Source organism: Dicentrarchus labrax, unplaced genomic scaffold (assembly GCF_905237075.1).
Source record: "Dicentrarchus labrax unplaced genomic scaffold, dlabrax2021, whole genome shotgun sequence".
Lineage (NCBI taxonomy): Eukaryota > Metazoa > Chordata > Actinopteri > Moronidae > Dicentrarchus > Dicentrarchus labrax.
In genome coordinates, this window is record NW_026136704.1 from 11,911,324 (window position 1) to 11,932,201 (window position 20,878).

At 41.1% G+C, this 20,878-nt stretch overlaps 2 protein-coding genes across 3 annotated transcripts; both read left to right on the forward strand.

The window, feature by feature from the left end:
* Window positions 1-15,837, forward strand: samsn1a (SAM domain, SH3 domain and nuclear localisation signals 1a). 2 transcript variants are annotated; one of them, XM_051398321.1, is made up of 15 exons: window positions 1-94; window positions 1,827-2,006; window positions 2,673-2,719; window positions 3,664-3,704; window positions 4,673-4,756; window positions 5,205-5,299; window positions 6,641-6,761; window positions 7,466-7,890; window positions 10,737-10,817; window positions 11,213-11,341; window positions 11,911-12,028; window positions 12,388-12,545; window positions 12,659-12,871; window positions 13,234-13,381; window positions 14,984-15,837. In XM_051398321.1, the coding sequence occupies exons 1-15, from the start codon at window positions 71-73 to the stop codon at window positions 15,136-15,138; spliced, it is 2,019 nt and encodes a 672-aa protein (XP_051254281.1). In that variant the 5' UTR covers window positions 1-70; the 3' UTR covers window positions 15,139-15,837. The 2 variants fall into 2 exon arrangements, with proteins under 2 accessions (XP_051254281.1, XP_051254282.1); XM_051398322.1 differs by lacking the exons at window positions 1-94; window positions 1,827-2,006; window positions 2,673-2,719; window positions 3,664-3,704 and having other exon boundaries at window positions 12,394-12,545.
* Window positions 15,838-16,193: 356 nt separating this feature from the next.
* hspa13 (heat shock protein 70 family, member 13) lies at window positions 16,194-20,497 on the forward strand. Its single transcript, XM_051398349.1, has 5 exons — window positions 16,194-16,376; window positions 16,477-16,817; window positions 16,966-17,179; window positions 17,455-17,622; window positions 17,967-20,497. The coding sequence occupies exons 1-5, from the start codon at window positions 16,352-16,354 to the stop codon at window positions 18,545-18,547; spliced, it is 1,329 nt and encodes a 442-aa protein (XP_051254309.1). The 5' UTR covers window positions 16,194-16,351; the 3' UTR covers window positions 18,548-20,497.
* Window positions 20,498-20,878: the final 381 nt, after the last annotated feature.

The following is a 20,878-nucleotide window of genomic DNA, read 5'->3' on the forward strand; positions in this document are numbered from 1 at the left end:
GCTGTCACTCAGCTCTCTGGTTCACCTCCATCAGACGCACTGAAAACGAACAGGACACCCCTCAGCCAACATGAACCTTTTCTGCTTTTCACTGGTAAGAGACACACTTTGATTTCTGCATCATATACCTGACAAGCTGTGTGTGAGAGTAGGAAAGAGAGCTTGTAAGCCATGTGGTGCAAATGAGAGCGTGGCCACATGGAAATATTTGTAAATCAGCACATGCTGTGTAAGTAAGGGGAATGCAAGGTTTTTATCACAGTGTGTCAGCCTCTAAGCTACACATGATCCCAAAAACACTTAACCTGCTGTCTGTTTAATTATTAGAAATATCCTACTGATAATGAGTTGCTCTTTTTGCACAATCCACATCCTAGCTGTCTAAAAATACTACACTCATCTGCTTTATTGGATTTCCTTGCACTAATTGAGTAGAGCATGACACATTTTTGTGTATTTTAATACTGCAGTTTATGTATTAGTTGATGTGTTTGTTTGTGATGAAAGGGAGAAAGTAGAAAGAAAGTACTGATAAGTGAAGCGACGAGGATAAAGACTAGTGTGTGGTGGCACCACTCACACATATGGTCCCTCAGATGCTGCTGCAGCTGTCATGCTTCACGTGGGCACAAGGGCATGAATACAGAAACCTTTCTTTGGACAGATGTTGGGGATGTTGACCATCAGGATTATTAACCAACGTCTTACTATAGTAAACAGAGGCTTGAACTGTGATTGCGCTGATTGTCCTCTCTCTTGGTCCCACATCACGTGTACAATGAGTGGAAATAAATGAAACTCATTTATAAGATATTAAAAAACATTTTATATATACGTAGTTAGATTTAGGTCATCATTTGGCACAATGGCGATACAGATGGAAGTAAATGATACTGTACAGACTAAAGTTTAGAGAGAGAAGTTTTATGAAAACTGTTTCTAGAAGGATAACGAAATTACATGATCCAGGATTCAACTTAATACAACAATTAAAAGCATGAATAAATTTAAATTGTCTTAAAATATCCACAAATAAAATTTTGAGGGAAACTGGAGTGGGCAAGAGTGTAGAAAGGTATAAATGTGAGCATATCTTTGTGATATCTTCAAGTTTTTAAACATTCAGTGAAAATATTCGACTCACATGGACACATTATGTTCAAACCGAAGAGGCTGATCCTATAAATGTATCATTGTGAATCAAAACACCTTCACTCGTTGTCACTAAAAATGGCCGTCCACCCAGTTCATAGATAAGATGTTATCATACAGACATGATGAGATGGATGCAGATAAAAATTGGTTATTTGTTCCTAGAAGGAATTCAAACAAGCTGAACACCCTTTAATCCAAACAGAAATCTGTTCAGAGGAATTTCAATCCTCCTCTACATCCATGGTTGACAAGAAAATTTACAAGAGCTTTGGAGCAGCATTAGCAGAATATCCCTACAGTAAAATAAAATCCTCATAACTCTAGCTTTGTGTCCGTTTACTGGGAAACAAAGACTTATGTGGGCTGTCTCGTACATTTCTTTAGGTTTTCTCAGCTTTAGGCTGTGGAAACAACCATTCCTTAAACATTAAACTGTGTGTGAAGGATTTGTTTTTAAATTTCTAAAATGAGTGTGAGGTTTGACTAAGCAGTCATAGAGCAGGACATTCCCTTACCACTGATAAAAAGTGTGTAACCTACAAAACTTGATATGTACATACACTTTATCACATTAGACTTAATCCAACAGGATAAATCCATTCATGAATTGCTCCTGCTGCCAAATTTCAGCTAACAGCTGTGTGTTTGTCTGTCTGTCCACATGGCATCAGGAGGGTTCTATGGACAGCCTGTATGAGGCGGTGCAGAGCTCCAGTGACGGTCCACCACCGCCGATCCCCAGCCGTTCCTCAAGCCGCTCATGCAGCCGCTCCTGCAGCCGCTCATGCAGCCCAGCAGTTCTGCTGGACGACAACACAAAGTGGCGAGGCTCTGGAAGATCTATTTCTATGGTGAGGGGGGGATGCATAATGTGTGTACAAAATGTCAAAAGTCACACACTTAAGCATGTCCACACGCATGCATGTCGTACAGATTGTGAATGGTGGAGCCATGTGAGCAATCATGAGCAGACTGTATGGGGTCAGGAATTGAGAGCTTTTGGACTCCCACCATGCAGATTGTACCTATCAAACAAACAAAGCTGATTATGAAATGTTGAACAGAACCAGTTGACAGCTGCTGCTGCTGAAGCCAGACCAGTCAGAATGTTTAGTTCAAAATTGTCACGTGAATTAAATGTCACAGATGCCACACCAGTGAATCTTACCATTGAGTCTGCAATAGAAAACAATCATTTTATCAAATCTGTAGAAATTTTTTTTTATTGGAAGGATACATCCCTTGAGATGAAACTTAACACAAATATACAGAGAATACAATACATAAAACAAAACAACACAGATACACTCACACATATACAGCCTAGCCACTCCCACACACACTGCCCCCTCCTTAAAGGGTATGAGCCAAAATACATATAGCAGATATACACATACCCATGCAGAGCTATATACACGTTTAGTATAATTAGAAGCAAGAATAGGTTGTTTGAAGGTAGGAAAATGAATGTGATTTGAATGTGAAATGAAACAAAGATTACTATTTGTGACTTTCAGGAGATGCCTCAGATGCAGGGGATCAACTATAATCAAAAGAAAAGAAGGTGAGCTCACCAGAGAATTAGACACAAACATGCTGTTTGCAGCAAATGTTGGTTTTTAGCTCACAGGTAAATCTATTTTATATTGTGTGACTTTACTAAACATGTAATTCTGCTGTAAACAGAAAATTAAACTGTATTAAACACATTGTGTTTCGCTTCCATGTCTCTACTGTACTGTTTAACCTTCTTTCTGTTTCTTTTGTTGGACTTGCGTGCAAACCGCTGAGAAAATCTGCCATGCAAGTGAAAGGGCTTTCCCATAGAGTAATAATATGGCTTGAAAGTCTCCCTGTTTATTTTCACTGAGGGTTAATACTGTAAGTCCTTCCTGCAGCAGAGCAGACGGGCTCTTCAGTATTGCTCCCCTCTTCATCCTTATCTTTAGCTCATTTGGCCTGGCCAATACAATTCTATATTTTAAGAAGAGAGATTGACAGCCCATTAGACACAATTGGAAAAAAAAAAAAAGCTTTATACGTACAGTATATACTATTTGGTTTGATTGTTTGTTTTTAGAAATGTTTTTTGAGGAACAGGACCCTGCAGGCTGTTGGGCCAGCAGAAGGCAGATTATGGCTTTGGTCTAGTTGAACTAAGCGGATTCAAGGCCCACCTACTTAGAGTCCCCAGTCGCCCCAACACCTTTACACCCACGGCTTTAGTTTGAAAGAAACGCGACTTTGTGGTCACAGACTGGTCTCTCGGCCTATAGAAAAAGTAGATCATGCATTCACACAGAGTGCCTCTGCACAATAGCAATGTACTTTCTCAAGATGTGGTTTCAAAGGACATCCTTTGATTTAGCTCTATGGTTCTCTATTTTACCAACTGTCTAAAACTGTCTGTCTATAAAAAAAACAATCAAGGGCTAAAACATCTACTAAAACACTAATTAAAAGCAACTGCAATGTAATATCATATTTCTTTCTCAACTGTACTTTCAGAACACATATATCCAAATCAGCATCAGATAATGAAGCACTTGGTGAGTAAAAAACAATTTTCTTTGTGTTTTGTTAAGGCTGGATTAGTTTAAAGACTTGTGTAGGTTCATAGAGATCTGATATTCATTGTGTTCATTATTATTATTATTATTTTTAACTGGTTATGAAACAGTCTCAATTTAATAATGGTGCCTCTTTATGACCTACATAAACAAACAAGACCATCAGGCTGTATTGGCTATTTCTTTATAGTAATACTCTAACCAGTAATGCCTGCCAAAGAGTCGGATTGTCCTCAAAATTAGACGAAACAGGGTGATACAAGTTTTGTCCATAGGGGCTGCCAGAATCAGCACAAAATGAAAGCTTGTTGTAGCTGCTTTAAAGGACCTGTATGCAGAATTTAGTGACATCTAGCTGTGTAGTTACAGATTGCAACTCTTTCACTTCACCCCCCGTTCCAAGCGCGAGGGAGAAACTACGGTGTCCGTGAAACACATTAAAACTGTAGACACCGCTACTTAGGACCAGTGTTTGGTTTGTCCCTTCTGGGCTATAGTAGAAACATGGCGGTTCAACATGGCAAACTCCATGGTAGGCGACCCACGTCACCTGTAGATCTAAAACATAAAGATTCCTACATTCAGGTGATTATACACTAATGAAAATGTTATGCATATCATATTCCTTTTCTGCCAATAGATTATCATAAATGTTACACACTGGACCTTTAAATACTGAACATTATGGGCAATACAATAAAAGCAACAACAGTTCCATTTTGCCAGCCATGCATTCACCTGTATCATGAACTCTCAGGAAGACTACAACAGAATAATTTACCTTTTCGAAAGCTGCTGAGAAAATAGTCTATTATTTAGATTTAAACCACCAATAACCTACAAGACTGCCTGTCTGTGACTCAGAAAACAATTTTATTCAGTCTGACTCTGTGGCCTCTGTTGACTTAAAATCCTCAATGTTTGTGATTTGTCTCCCTTCATGGCAGATAACCCTGGCTGTAATACTGCTGTTTGGCAACCCGCCAAGAGCCGAGAAGATTTAGTCCACATCACCAACAATCACAATGAAGGTAAATGGGAAATAAATAGGTTAAGCTCATCTATATGCCAGCGTTCATTTAGACTCTCAGCATGACGTCTGAAGATGTGGGCTGGGCTTTCCATCCAATTCACCACCATAATTGTATCCCGAACTATTGAGTAATGATACACAGGCCTGCAATGATTGTATACAATGTTAAATACAAAGCAGTGGTAGCTTGGACAAACTTTGACAATAGATTTTTTACACAGAAAGCACTTTATTTTGTCTTTGATTACAGCAAGCAATGGGCACATGACAATCCATATGGGCACATGACTATTGTTTTAAGATATACTTGAACTGTATACCTGTCCTTTAATCCAGAAGCATAGAGAAATACATGAATAAATCCGCTTCCTGAATGACCTCTTGTTTGTTGGAGTGTTTAACCTGATGACATATTCTGTAAATTGTAATATGTTGTGTCCCCATAGAGACGAGGAAGACTAAACACAGAACAGAAACCAAAGAAGGGAAAGGAGCTCATCATTCCGGCACAAAGAAAAAGGAGAAACCACCCTCAAGCCAGGTTAGAATAAAAAGCTTCCCTGCAGTTATTTCAGCCAGCTTCACTTGTTACGAATCTCATGCAAACATGTTGCAGTGATGCAAAACTAATGCAGTGTTACATTTAAACACCAAATATTTTTCATGCTTTTGGAACTTGTTTTTCTATGACATGATGTAGGCAACATAGAAATATAATTAACAGAATCTGTAGCAGCAACCACAAAGAGCTGGTAGGTGGAGGCGCATGAACCTTTTATGCCCCTTATATCTTTGTTATTAATACAGCACTAAATAATATCATTGTACATCACAGATCAGTGTCTAGCCTGATGTTTGAGCAGCATTAAAAAGAACCTGTACTCTACCAGTAGATGTGAGCAAGTGCAGACTCATGGTCACAAACCACACCAGACCATTTTATGTCATCTTAGGAATTTCAAGCTGCCACCTGCTTGTAGTATTCAGAGAGCCTCTGGTGGCCTAAATGGCACAATCATTTAACACAAATGCTGATTGGGTTTTAATACAGTGCAGATGGTCCAAAGAGGGTACTGCTCCCTGTATAATCTCCGGGCCACATGGTAGACAGAGATGTGAAAGCAAGAGGGCTGTCTGTGTGTTTGGGGAGGGGAGGGTTTAGAGGCCTCATGCCAGGTCACACAGTGCCCATTCTGGCTAATGCCCATCATAGTGAGAAGCAAACAAAACAGAGCGTGCCAGTATTGGATCAGCAGCAGCTCTCACCACCTCACAGAGTGCTAAAAGTACCAGTGACCCAAATGGGATTTGGTAGAAGATACTGTGTAAGTTTTTTTTTTTATAAACAACCACCAAAAACACAGCCCTGCTAGTGGCTCTGTGAGGCACAGCAGTGCTTTGGGTTAAATGCTAACATTAGCATGCAAAGGCCCAAAATGTCAATGCTGGCATGCATGTGTAAAGCAGGTATTCTTTATACTGTACTATACCATGTGGTGTGATTTTTATTGGGCTTTGTGGTATAAAGTACTGGACAAATACAAGTTTGAACCTAATGATAGCACTAGATGAAAAGATGAAAATGCCTGTAATGAAATTACATTGGCACTCCATTCAACCTCATAGTGGCAATAACTTGAAAGTCAGAGGTTGCCGTCAAAAGGATTAATCCCCTGGGCGCCATAAAGGTCTGTACAAAAATGAGTGGCAAATGACAAAGGATCAACATGAGCTATGCCTCTAGCAGGGCTAAAACTGAGCTGTGTGATATGATGGACGAGATTAGACTCTTCATAAGGATGTATTAATGTTTTTTTAATGTGTCACATTTTAGAGATTTAGGCATTAAAGTATTCATGTTTTGTGCTGTGCATCTTTCCAGAGTGTCCATGCCAACGGCGCGGCGACAGAGTCTAAACCTGTGAAAAGAAGCCAAAAACCCGGAAAGAAAGCAGCTGGAAAGAGTGGGAAAGAGGGATCAAAGAAAAATCACAGCTCCATAGGTGAGACCGCTTTCCACAACAACAGCAAAATCCCCCCTACTCCCTATCTCAAACTGACCTCTCTTACCTCTCTAACGTCTATATGACTCAGTGATCCAGCATGACTAAACAACTTATAGTAGCAAATGCAGCAATTATCAAAATGTTGTAACTATAGCTCTTAATAATTTTGAATTATACTTCTGCTTTCGAGTGTTGCAACACATTCAGTGTAGGTGTCTGTGATGTCCTAACAGTATAGGTATGCAGAAGGCTGCTTTATAACACACAAACGTCCGCTCAAGCTACAGATTAGAGTTACAAAGGTAAAGGTTGAGACCACAAGAACTCTGACTGGTTTGTTTGTCTGTTTCATCTTACTCTCTTTCCGGTGCTGCTTCAATAAGTGTTTTCTCAATCTAGCAAAGCCATTTTCACTGCCAAATGTCTCTTCACTGTATTTGTTGCCTGGCCTATTGTGAAGTAAATGTTTAAAGAGACTGAACAGACACTTTGTGGAGGTGTTACAACAGTCAGTGGCCAGAATACAGAACTATGAATCATTTTCTGCTGTAATGAACTGTTCTGCTGCAGCAACACCTCAACATGACGCAGAAACCTGATTGCAGTTTAAAAAAAAAGTTTAGATAAGACTTGCCCAGTCTCAGAAAGATGAATGGGAAATGGGTTTTTTTATTTATATTTTCTTCTTTTATTCCTCTCAGTGCACTCCCCGCCATGTGCTGTGAGCCCACCCATGGGACCCCACTATCTGGAAGTGCCATACAGGTCAAATAGGAGGCCATACCTGGGCAAGTCCTCCACCCTCCCCGCTCAGGAGAACACAACGCCAGGCCGATGCTCAGACATGATCTCCCTCCCTGGTGGAGCAACGCCCACCCACCACCAGAGATGGAGCAGCCCAGGTGACAGCAGCCCTGCCTGGGGGACCATCCAGCACACGTGCCGCAGGCCTCTCACAGAATATCGAGTGTACTCCCATGACTTTGCCACACCCCATGGGAAGGAGTGGGAGGGAAGACAGCAGCAAGGGACGGCCCAGGATGGGAGCTTGAAACAGGACTGTAAAACCCAGATTCCCCCAAAGGTGCCGCGATCTGTCACAGATGTGGATCTATCAGAATCAGATGTAAGTTTCTGCCGATGGATATATGTTTTTGAAACCATTAGTTAGTCCTAGAACGAGATCTAATAATGCTCTGGGTCAGTACTGACAGCTTCTGTCTGATGCTTAACTTTTATTGCATCATGCACATTTACCCTTCAGACTTCAGTTTTAAAGTAACCTTAACATTGCTCGCCTTTCTGATGCCTTTGTGTCCCCATGCTATCACAATGTCCTTTAATGGGTCTTTAAACAATACTTTACCACAACATGAATATGTTTTGGTATCATAATTTAACTAAACCCCACAGAACCAGTGGCAGGTCCATGTTATCAGGCCTCCTGAAGGATACATTGTGGGATGCAGCTGGTAATTCTTTTCTAAATGAATCTCAGTCTCTCCTATTTGGATCCTTTCAGTTTCTGTTTAATATGGCAAGTTCAATGTTCACATGTTTAATACCACACAATGGTGCAGATTGACCTTAAAAGTCAGTGTCTTTGTGTGCACTTGACATCTCTCAGCTTAAGACCTCTGCTGATACCCAGTGAGCACGTGCAGTGGCGTCCTGTGTGACACAAAGCTCAACATGACTTGGGAGAAAATAGATGAAAATTGTCCAAGATGAAAAGGATGATCCAGCGTAGAGATTACAAGATCCCTATGGATCTATAGTGTCCTTGGTTCTTAGAGATAAAATGTAATTTCATTGGACATGAAGCCTCTTAAGAGTGGAGCCAGAGGTGGCATAGAAGTTAAGACTTTTTCTTTGTACAAGGCTGATTGCAAACTGTGGGATTAGTCAACGGTTTTGTCGGTAGAATTCCCTTTTCTTCAGCTGACTGATTGAAAGCTCCCGCAATGTAAACACAGTGGCAAATCCCCACATGGCAACATCACAGCAATGACTGGCAGCAATATAGTATCCTATGGAAAGTCAAACTACAGCCTCACACTCTCAGATTCAGAGGGGCCATGTTTTGGAAGAAGGTTACAGGGAGCGATTTGGGGATTTTCAACCCTTATAGATAAACAAAAATCTACTTCCGACCTATCCCATATGACAGTGAAGAGTTTCTAAGGCATAAAATGAAATGTATTTGCTTCCATATTGAGAACAGAGATAAAACGGAAAGTGTTTCAACACAGCAAAGTTTCAGCTGTTCCTCTGTCATACATCAGCACTTCCTCAAAAGTATTCACCCCACATTAAGAAATGAAGGCATGCGAATAATTACTGCAGCATCATTTACCACAACCAAGTTCCTCTTTGCTAACAAATGACACTTTTGAGGAATATCAGACTTTTTTAACATTTAACATGTTGTCTTTCTATTGTATTATATTGAGGTATCATAGCTGTCCAACTCTGAGCAGATCAACCATAGTACACAGTAGCAGATATGACGCGAGCTCATCCTCACCATGATATCTCTTATCTTCTATATAACAGATACCACAATTATAAAACCTACATGCAGCTGTTCCTGGAAGTGGTTCTCATTGTTTTTGTGAGCAGGCCAAAAAATGCACACTTAAGCACTTGTATTTTCCCCTTTGAAAGCGATTCTGCTTCAAGAGACACAATGCCAATTGCCTCACATCCTGTGTGTCGTAAGGAAGTGGGTTAGTCAGTCCTTCAGCTCTGGGCTAGTTAACACTTCACTGTTAGTAGAGCGGGGTAAAGACGAGAGAAAAGCAAGGACTGAAGTTTGACAATAACCTTAAAACAGAAGAAAATGTTACAGAGGACAGCCTCCAATGTATCAGACAAAGTGAAGAGCAGCAAGCCAAAGGTAGGTAAAAATCTAAAGGAAATTTAAAATATTATACTGTGAGTTGGTGAAGCAAGACGTTATTGTCCAATGTGACTTTTGACATAGCCACATTTAAAATGACCAGTGAGTGGAAAAAGAGGGAGACAGCTAAGTTCATATATAACATTGTTTGGATTAACTATTGAAAATTTAGAAATGTTACTTTTAAAAGATGAACACTAAAAGACTAGTTGACATAAGGTGATTTTGCTCACATTTATACAGTAAACTGTATTCTCCAAATTAATCTTCATCATGTAAAACAGACAAACAACGACAATAAAATACAAAACAATATAAAAACACAAAAGCTAAAATCAGGAGGAAGATATAACTTTTAAATGAACCCTTTCAATTCTGCTGCTGTATTTTTGCAGACAGTGGAGCAAAGTGTGGGCTTGGCGGACAACATTTTATTAAATCAATCCCCAGAGGGCTGTCTAGGAGTATGGCGCTCATATTTAACCAGGATTTTCAGGGATTATTCATTTATATAATTATTTTGTGCTCTGCTGTGGAGATGATGGGGAGCTGGAAGAGATTATCATGACTTTTAGTTTTATGAAAAATTGGAGGAAAAAAGGGGGAAGAATTAAAACTGAGCCAGAATAAAGCCACCGTGCATGTCGCCAGTGTCGCGAGGACACAACAGTTTCATTTATGTATTTCGGTGCTCTTGTATGGAGACACATATTCTCTCTGCTGCCACTGAACTACCGCACATGACCACCACTGTAACACATATTTTACAAGCTTTCATTTTGAAACACTCACAGAGCAGAAATAGTTGCTGTATTTAGCCTTTCCTGAATAGACAGTATATAAAGTAGAAATAGACAGCTGCATCCACTGGAAAACCTCTACCCCATTTCATCACTGAGGTCCACTCGGGTCATAGATGGAAGATGCAGCAGATTTTTTTTTAAGGATCTTTAAAACAGCTGGGACAAGGACTCACAAGTACAATGACTTGATGTTATGTAATGCTATCAAACCAGGTGCCACTGGTCTCTATGACATCCTTTGTCTCTGTCTTTCAATCCTCCCCACAGCGCTCTACCAGCTTCGGCAGGTTTGAAGGTCTCAGACATCACTCTTCACTAGCCAAACCAGAGGAAAATGGAACAACTATGGTTTGTTTTCATTTCATTTTTATATTCATTATGATAACAAATGTCATATAGTAGCAAGAATGCTAACAGATAATGACCAATAACATACCAAGCAGTCATTTAAAGTCATCAGACAAAATCATTTACATTTGGAGAGCTAAATATCTGAATATTTCCAAATATTTCCAACCACGGTGCTGCAAGGTGCTTTGTATTTAAAGATATGATGATGGAAAATAAGCTTCATTTTGGGAAAAACCCTTTGCTGCACAGGAAGCGATGAATTTTGCTCTATGTTTATGGAGCAGACGTACAAGTTGTTGGGACAAAAACTAAGGAGAAACATGGGCAAGTTCTAAATCTGCTGTCTTTATTATCACAGTGCTATATGTGCTAAACCACCTTTCTTTACACAGCTAACAGAAGAGTGTGAGAGTCTGGACCCAAACAAATCTGCTTCACTTGGGAAGAAGATGAAGGCAATTTCACTGACCATGCGCAGAAAAATGGGCAAAAAACACGCCAAGTCTTTTTCTGAAGAGACAGTGAGTTCATGGAAAACACAAACACACTCATACACACGTACACACACACACACACACACACACACACACACACACACACACACACACACACACACACACACAGCCTCCAGCTCTTACTTAATTACCATCAGCTACAAGAGTTGATTTTAAACGGTAATTCAAGGGTACAGATTACCGACGATAATAAAAGTGCCAGAAACCAGCCCCAGTTACATCAAAGCTGTGCTGTTTTCCCAGCAGTGTTATCACTTTCATCTCTGATGAACCCACATCCTCAGATATGACGCTGGTGCTGTCAATATACTGGCAAGCTTCGCTCTGACAAAAAGTGTCTTGTTGCAGTTTTGTGATTCACTGTAACACAGATGGAGAGATAGGTTGATACCTTTGACTAGCTGTGTAACTTTCACAGCCTACATCCCTACCTGAAGCTGTCGGTTTTAGTTTCCTTCTTGTCGTTTACTTTCATTTGGACTTGTGTGATGGAGTTTGTACATTTCATCTATGATTATAAGGTTTGTCTGTTTTTTATGATGTCTCAATTAAAATACTATATATTTTCCTCCAAGGGTGATGACACGGACAAAGATCCAGAGGCAGAGACAGAGGCTGGCCCTCCGGCTGAGAAAGACTCTGCAAAAACAAGCAACTCTTTAGAGAGTCTCTACAGTGGACAGAGCTCCTCTAGTAAGCATCTGCACAGAATCAGAACCAGAATCAGAAATACTTTAATAATCCCAGGGGGAAATTACTTTCGTTACATACTCCAGAACATATAATATATTAAGAATATATATAAATATATATATATATATATATATATATATATATATATATATATATATATATATATAAATAAAGGTAAAATGTACATAATGCATACACTTCAAGGCTGGACCAAAGATTACTGAGTTGTTTTGGCCCATACAGTGAATAAATGCTCCATGGGATAGAACTAAATGCACATAAAAAATGTTTGGAAGTCAGCTGATCCATGTGAATGAACCTTTGCACTGTAATCAAAGTGTGTTGTGTTGCGTTTGTGGGTTCAGGTGGTGTGACCAGTGAGTCCAATGGTTCCGGTCAGAGAGACAGTCTGAGGCTGGAGGAGGACTGCCCCTATCAGGGACAGTTCTGTGGCAGAGCTCGTGTCCACACAGACTTTGTTCCCAGCCCGTATGACACAGATTCCCTCAAACTCAAGGTAAGATGGAGCACTGTTTGCGTACTGTGCTTCAGTCTCCACTAAGGCCCTGATGTAAATGAGATAAAAGCTATCTTCATGATTCTTTACACTCACTATAATTATTTTCCCAGGTTGGTGACATTATCAACATCATCAGTAAGCCTCCAATGGGCATCTGGACAGGCATGCTGAACAACAAAGTGGGCAACTTCAAGTTCATCTATGTGGACGTTTTGGTGGAGAAAGAGGAAGAAGAGGAGGCTCCCAAGATCAGACAACAGAAGCTGTGCAAGAGACCTCGACCTAAAACACTGCTGGAGTTACTGGAGCGACTGAATCTCGAGGTGAGAACGAGATCGACTCCCCTGGGGTCACTCACCTGTTACAATCATAACAAGAAAGCGGCTAAAAGGGTGTACAGTTAACTCTTTTGTTTGGCATCTTACATGAGGAGTAGAAACTCCTTTGATGCTGTAAACTTCATGTTATACTCCAGCGAGGTTAAAACATGCATGCTATACTTTCACATCTCAACCTCAAAGGTGTATGTAGGTAAAGAACCTGACATTATCAACTCTTTGTTGTCTCCAGTATGAAACCAGTACCATAACTCTGTAAACACTTTGTACCACACATGATTTGAAACTTGATAAAAGTTGGGTTTTTTTGGCTGTATGTGTTGATGCTAATGAAGATGTTATTGCAGGAGTACGCCTCCGCCTTGCTGCTAAACGGCTACCAGACGGTGGAGGACCTGTTGCACCTGCAGGAGAAACACCTGGTAGAGCTGAATGTCAAAGACCCCGAGCACAGGCGCAAGCTTCTCGCTGCTGCTGAATATCGCTACACAGAAGGTTAGCAACATAACATGACTTAATTATTAAAAAGTAACAACGCTTACTTTTACAGATTACTAATGACTGTTTAATTAAATTATTACATAGGGCCAACTAAAAACCTGATAAAAGTGTAAGTTGTTAAAGCCTGGCTGTGCATACAAGCAGACGTTTTGACTTGTCATAGTAGGAAAAGCACAGGTATAACTAATAACATTAAAGATGGCTCCTTTCTCTTCAAGTGCCCCTGCCCTCGCTGACAGGAGTTATCATTTCACACATAATATTGCTCATAAATTATCTGTATTAGTAGTTTCCTGTAACCAGCAATCACCTGCTAAATAAAACCAGTTTAACTGCGTCATGGTGTCCCCAGTCACCATGTCTCCTGTGCATAACCAGTGTCAATACCCAGTAAAGGCAAAATGTCAAAAAAGAAGACAGTTTCCTTGAAGTTTTGGCACTGAAATGTGCACAAATCTGGTATTGCAGCCACGGTGCACATTCTCAGAGGAAATCAAGTCAGTATTGTAAAAAAGTAATAGTAAAATTATAATAGTAGTAATTATGATTAAATGTGACACTGTGAGAAATTAGCATTCAACAAAGCCCTGTAACCATTGTAACGAGTAATTTTATTTCACTTTCAAGTTCTAAACACCTACAGTGTATGAAAACCGTGTTTCAGAAAAGTACTTTATTTAGCTGAAACAAAGTATACAGTTCAACATAAATAAATACAGAGCAAAGTGTGTCACTCATTTATGCTTCGATGGAAATAATGTACAAAAGCAGGTGAAAGCTGAGACATTTGTGCCACACGGAATAGAAATACATCCTGCGCTGTGAGAGGCTTAACAGTGACTTCCTGTTACTCAGATAGAAAGTGCTTAATGGAGCAGAAGGTGTTCCAGTAAGCTGATGTCTTGAAGCAGAAGGCTGATTATCTCAGATCCCGCATGAATGAAAACAAAACTGCTTTCCAGTGTGAAGAGGGAACAACATTCATCAGCTAGTTTTGTTTAGCCTGTTCGTGTTTTACTGCAGCCGTGCACAAGGCAAATTAAAGGTAATCTTTTCTTCTGTTTGGGTAGCAGTGTGACTAAAACAGATGGCAGCGGCTGCAACATGACCCTGCCAAGCCTGTTGAGTCACACGAGATGCCAGTAATTTAATCAAGCTGAACGCCATTAGGTTAGTGGTTTGGCAACCTGAACATGAGGATTAGTAACTTCCATCAGGGAGGTAGGAATTTTAAAGAGGACATTTTGAGGTGTATCTAAAAAGAAGAAGACATGTTTACTGCTGCTGTTTGCTGGGTCACACCTGCACAAGTTATTTCAATATTTGGGTCATTTGGCCACTCGCAGCTGGCCAACAACACATGGCCCTGTGGCCCGCAGTATTTTTAGCAATAACATGCTTTCATTCTGAAAGTAATCTACAGAGCTATTGCTATCACAGAAAAAAAAACATTTAAAAGTCAAAGAGCATCAGCCTTCTGTTAATTTCCAGTGACTGAAGCTTTTAGCACAGATTTGAATGTCTCTAATGTGGTTGGAAACAGAAACTTGTAAAATTATGACATTTGACTGAATTCCATTCGGTTTGTGACCGCAGGTGATGATGTCAGGGAGACAGAGGAGCACAAATCCTCCCACAGACTACAGGAAGAAGACAGCGATTGTCCCAGAGACTCAGGCTGCTTCATCCCGTCTGAATGCTCAGACAGCAAGGAGGACACGGAGCAGCTCACAGACACTGTGGATTCTTAAAGTGATTACTTGTCAGATGGACACTTTGACATTTGAAATTCAAAGTTCTTATGGAGATTATCCCTTCATTTTCTCCAAATGTCATGTTGTTATCCCTTATTCCACAAGCTAGCCACAAGCTTGCCTAATGTAGAAGCTTTTCAAAAGTGTAATATGTATAGGAAGAAACAAACAACACATATTATAAATGTCATCTTATCCATTTGTCACTTTATCAAGATAATAATCAAGCTGTAAGATTCTTGATTTTTTTTTATTTTATGTTGTTGTGTGACATGTCCTTGATTAAATGTCACTTGTATTTATTGCATTCTAAATCATTCAGTGTTTTCCATATAACGCCTTTATTTATCAACATCTGCATCATTTTGACCTTCCTCATCAAATCCAATCTCAGCTCAACATTTCCCCATGAATTATTGATGAATTAGGTGAGGGGATGTTTTTGCAATGGGTTTAAACAATGCGTATTCAAATACTGCCTATAATGTATACTGTACAGAAAAACTGTTATTTTCTGAAAGTGTGTGTGTGTGTGTGTGTGTGTGTGTGTGTGTGTGTGTGTGTGTGTGTTTGTGTGTGTGTGTGTGTGTGTGTGTGTGTGTGTGTGAGAGAGAGAGAGAGATAGCCTGTGTGTGCACTCATTCAACTGTTTTCACAACTTTTTGTAAATAAAATAAAGAATGACATACAATCAAATGTTTTTTTTTGTTATTATTATATTACGATTATTTATTTTCTACCAGCCTAAATAGCCATGAATTAAATATAATTGATTTCAACATAACTGAATACATTTTTACTTTAAGTTTAATTAATTATTCTCCTAATTTTTATTTAATTTAATATTTTATTTTTACACTTTATTTGTTTAACCTCAGCTGTCCTGGCTCTCCCTGATTGGCTAAAAATACAGAACGTCACGATACCTTCGTTTTACATTGCATGTCGCTGGGGTCGACGGGAAGTGTAGTACAAAACTCACGTCTGCCGCGCTGTCCAATGCCGTCGACGGTGCACACTGTAAACTACATTACCCAGCACCCACAAGGAGGAGTGCAACGTTGACGTGTATTTTGTTGCTAGTCTAAAAACTTCCTATTTCGCATCATCCAGCTGTCAGAGCCGGACATCATTTAACCGCAATTTTAACATTTCTCACCGACATTTTGTGATATTTCAGCTGTCGGTGACCTCGCGACAGTGTGTGACGATGTCCGGAGAAATGTCTATGATCGGTAAGTTGAATACTGCTTTCATTAACCGTAGACTGTATGCTAACACATGAGCTAACCGGTCTGGTCCACCTGTAATACGCGGGTTGTTACCGTGCCACAGGTTCCGTCATCCTGGCCCTGTTCCTGGCTGGGTACTTGGGCCAGCAGTACTTACCGCCCCCCAAACCGAAGGTGATCGGCCTGGATCTGGGCACCACCTTCTGCTCTGTCGGCGTCTTCCACCCGGGCAGCGGGGAGGTGGAGGTGATAGCGGATGAAGAGGGGAGGAAGAGCATCCCCAGCGCCGTCTCATTCACCTCCACCGCGGTGCTGGCTGGACATGAAGCCGTGGACCTGGCCGACAGCAACCCCCAAAACACCATCTACGATGCCAAGAGGTTCATCGGGAAGATATTTGAGCCGGAGGTCCTGGGGCAGGAGAGTGCTCGGTACCCGTTTAAGGTGGGTCATGGGTCTGATTGTGGACTAACGTGAGTTCTGGTGGAGTCACTTTCATCCAAGTCTTTTTAAAGGGGATCAGCAGTAGAACAGAACATTCCTGTAATCCCCTCCCTCCTCACTCACACTGTTTCTTTGCCCTCTCTTCCAGGTGATTAACAATAATGGAAGTGCAGAGTTCCTGGTGACCACCAACCATACCTTCACTGTGAGCCCAGAATTCATCGGCTCCAGGCTGCTGCTGAAGATGAGGAAGATGGCCGAGCAACAGCTGGGTGTGCCCATCCAGAAAGCTGTCATCTCAGTGCCCGCAGAGTTTGACGAGAGACAGAGGAACTACACCGTCAGGGCCGCAAACCTCGCCGGTCAGTTCCCTCATCATTTAATGCTGACTTTGGATGTCCTTTGTGTATTTTTTGCACCTGTGACCAAATGGATTTCCATGTTTGGATAATAAAGTTAAACTTGAGGTAACACTAACATTTGCAGACACGTCCTGCTACTGGTATACTTGGATATATTTCAACTTATAAGATCCATAATGGCCTTCCTTTGCCAAAAGCATTAAATATACAAGCTCCACGCTCTGCATTAGTCATATAGCTACCATATAGTGTGCATTCTTTACTTTGTCTTGCAGGCCTGGAGATCCTGCGTGTGATCAATGAGCCCACGGCTGCAGCCATGGCCTACGGCCTGCACAAGGTGGATGTGTTCAACGTGCTGGTGGTCGATCTCGGGGGAGGAACCCTGGACGTTTCTCTGCTCAACAAACAGGGAGGCATGTTCCTCACCAGGGCCATGGCAGGTAAAGTGTTTCACTGCTTCAGTAACATGAGATAGGAGGTGATATGAGCCCACTGAAAAAAAAAGCTTTGCCCTTTGTTAATGTTCCAGTTAAAGACTCGCATTATGATTTTACTCTGATGATTGAAGTGGATCAGTTGATAATAATACGTGGGCTGAACACTCACCTGGATTCACCCCGTTTCACAGAAAGAGTGGGTGTCTGATATCCGCTCAGATAATAATCTGGTTTATTTTTGGCGTCTTTAGTCTGAAACTTGTCGAAGCAGCGTTTTTTTTCTAAATTCGTTGTTGCTGGAGTAACAGTGGCCTAATCTTAAAGTGGGCTGTGTTTTTTTTTGGCAGGGAATAACAAGCTGGGAGGACAAGACTTCAGCCAGAGGTTGCTCCAGTACACCACAGAGCGGGTCCGACAGGAGTTTGGCGTCCCACCCACTCTCAAAGAGGACATCCATCGCCTCCGACAGGCTGTGGAGGCCGCCAAGCTCAACCTCACCCTCCAACCCAGCGCCACCATCAGTGTGCCGCTGCACCTTCGCACCCTCACCGGCTCCGAGGCTCCCGAAGGCTCTGCTCCCGCTCCGGTTCTCTTCCGGGCTGTGATCACTCGCGAGCTGTTCGAGGAGCTCAACGAAGACCTTTTCCAGAAGATCCTGGCTCCCGTTGAGACCGTGCTAACCGAGGGTCGCCTGGAGAAAGAGGACGTGGATGAGATCGTTCTGGTTGGAGGGTCCACCAGGATACCGCGGATCAGGAGGCTGATCAGCGAGTACTTCGGGAAGGAGCCCAACACATCGGTAGACCCTGACCTGGCTGTGGTTACAGGTGTGGCCATTCAGGCTGGCATCATGGGCGGCTCCTGGCCTTTACAAGTGAGCGCTATAGAAATCCCCAACAGACACCTGCGCAAGACGAACTTCAGCTAATCTTTATCCAGGTTGAGATAAAAGTGACGCCACAGAGACTTGCCACTGATTCCTAACTGAACTCCTCTTAAAGGACCGGTGTGTGGCATTTAGTGGCATCTAGTGGTGTTTTTGCAGATTGCAACTCACTCGCTTCACCCTCCCTTTCCAAGCACAAGGGAGAAACTGCTGTGGCCGCAAGTCAGTTTGTCCATTCTGGGCTACTGTAAAAACGTGGTGACCTGTGGTGTCTGTAGATAGAAACGTCTCTTTAAAAGGTATCAAACATAGAATAATTCTTATTTTCAGGTGATTATAGACTAATAAATTCATACCTATGAATATTATATGCCATTTCTGCCAATAGATCCTGCTCAATGTTACACACTGGACCTTTTCAAGTGCAGAATTTCAAATCTGCTGAAGTGACCTTCTGTCACCTGAATGAAGACATGCAAGATACTCAGGTTTTTCAACTTATCTCATGCTTGTTTGTGAAAGGCAGCAGTAGCCGAAATAGATTTATACCGATGATTATGTACTGAAACACGCAAACATTCCTCTCTGAGGCAAAGTAACTGATAGCATCTGCAGAAGTGAACAGTCCTGTTTCCGTTTTTTGAAGCGGCAGTGTTCTCACATGTATCTACTGACCCATTCAGCTTCATCGGTGGCACTTACTCGTGGTAGATACTTCAGATGGCGTTCAGTTCAGGACTTTAAGGACTAAAATAATAACCAGTAAATCTTCAGCTATTTATTTATTTATTCCCACTAATTGTGTGTTTCTGTGTGTGTGTTTCTGTGTGTGTGTGTGTACGTGTGTGTGTGTGTGTGTGTGTGTGTGTGTACGTGTGTGTGTGTGTGTGTGTGTACGTGTGTGTGTGTACGTGTGTGTATGTACGTGTGTGTATGTACGTGTGTGTACGTGTGTGTGTGTGTGTGTGTACGTGTCTCAAAAGCCCTTTAATGTATTTCTACACATTTCCTTCAAAGGTTGACATACAGTGTTTGTGCCTGTTCAGAAAGCTGCTATATTCTTTGAAGTGCAGAGGTGAACCACTGCCCCCTAGTGGTTCCACCAGAGGGCCTGGTCCAGGTCCCTGCACAAGTCCACTGGAGGTCACTGGGGACACAATTAATTTCAAGATGAAGGTTCATGATTGAGAAAGCCTTAATGTTCACACAGTACTGTAAATCATGAATCATCTGCATCACCTCTGTTTAAATAAAATACAGACTGCATTATTTGTAAGTGACATGCTCAGTGCTGCACTTTCAGGACTTCCACCTGTTGGCCAACTTTACATTTTTGTGCAATAGTGTATGCTTTATTTAAACGGCTTAAGATATTTGTGCTGCGTATCAAGAGTGAAGAACAACAGCCTGCTTTTGCTGCTGTAGGTAGAGAAGGTCAACTCTGGTAGTCCCATAGGTGGACCAAAGCATTGCTTACTGGTGCCTTTGTGTGTGTGTGTGATGTATTTGTGATTGCCTGAAATGTGAGAGATGGGAGATTTGTTTAATCATTTAGTGTGAAGAATGTGTGTGTGTTCACTTGCTCTTAGTGTGGTGGACAGTAGGCTGGTTATTGTACATCCAGCATTAAAGTTAATTTGTTTCCGAAGTTAAAATGGTCCAATATCAATGTTTTCAACCATGAACTCCAGTTACCTACTTTCCTTTAAAAGCATCACAACTTGTTTTTGCCAAATGTCGTTCATGACTATTTACTTAATTATTTTTTTTTTAAATGTTTTTCTCACACGGGATCTAAGATGTAACCGGGCCTCTAGTAAGAATGAAGCAAATTTGAGGCTATGCTGTTTGTCTCTGTATAAATCATCAGTCTGTATTGACATAGGGAGAAAAAACTATGAAACTATTTTATATTTCTAGCCACCTAAAAAAAACAAAAGAAGTTGAACTGTTATGACCTACTTTTCAGCCAATTAAATGTACATTTTCTAACTTCTTGATTGTCTGTTTATTTTGAGGAAAAGTCAATTACCCAACCTACACAAAGTACTTCACTTACTCATCAAATGTTGTATCAAGATCCTCCAGAGGTTGGAATTGATGTTCTTGAGAACATGTAAAGGAAGATACTACCAACTTTTATGGCTATTTTTCAAAACTTTTTTTTGTCTGAGGACTGTAATTTAATTCTTAACTAGTTCAGAGTCAAGAAGGGGGAATCCATATCACCTTGCACTGATACCTATACATGAATAAAATAAGCTGTACCTGGGTTGTATAATAATTTTAGCATCAACAGTTCGAGAACTGGCTTTTCATGTTCTAGTGAACAGACGTGTCCCTTTAAGATTTGCAGTAGCACACTTTAGCCTC

What these genes read in the sequence shown, in the direction of transcription:
- samsn1a (XM_051398321.1), top strand. Translation starts at nt 71, where the DNA reads ATGAACCTTTTCTGCTTTTCACTG. An exon ending in AGGAAAATGGAACAACTATG is followed by an intron (nt 10,818 to 11,212) that starts GTTTGTTTTCAT and finishes TTCTTTACACAG; the next exon opens with CTAACAGAAGAGTGTGAGAG. An exon ending in AGTCTTTTTCTGAAGAGACA is followed by an intron (nt 11,342 to 11,910) that starts GTGAGTTCATGG and finishes TTTTCCTCCAAG; the next exon opens with GGTGATGACACGGACAAAGA.
- hspa13 (XM_051398349.1), top strand. Translation starts at nt 16,352, where the DNA reads ATGTCCGGAGAAATGTCTATGATCG. An exon ending in GTGCTCGGTACCCGTTTAAG is followed by an intron (nt 16,818 to 16,965) that starts GTGGGTCATGGG and finishes CCTCTCTTCCAG; the next exon opens with GTGATTAACAATAATGGAAG. An exon ending in CCTCACCAGGGCCATGGCAG is followed by an intron (nt 17,623 to 17,966) that starts GTAAAGTGTTTC and finishes TTTTTTTGGCAG; the next exon opens with GGAATAACAAGCTGGGAGGA.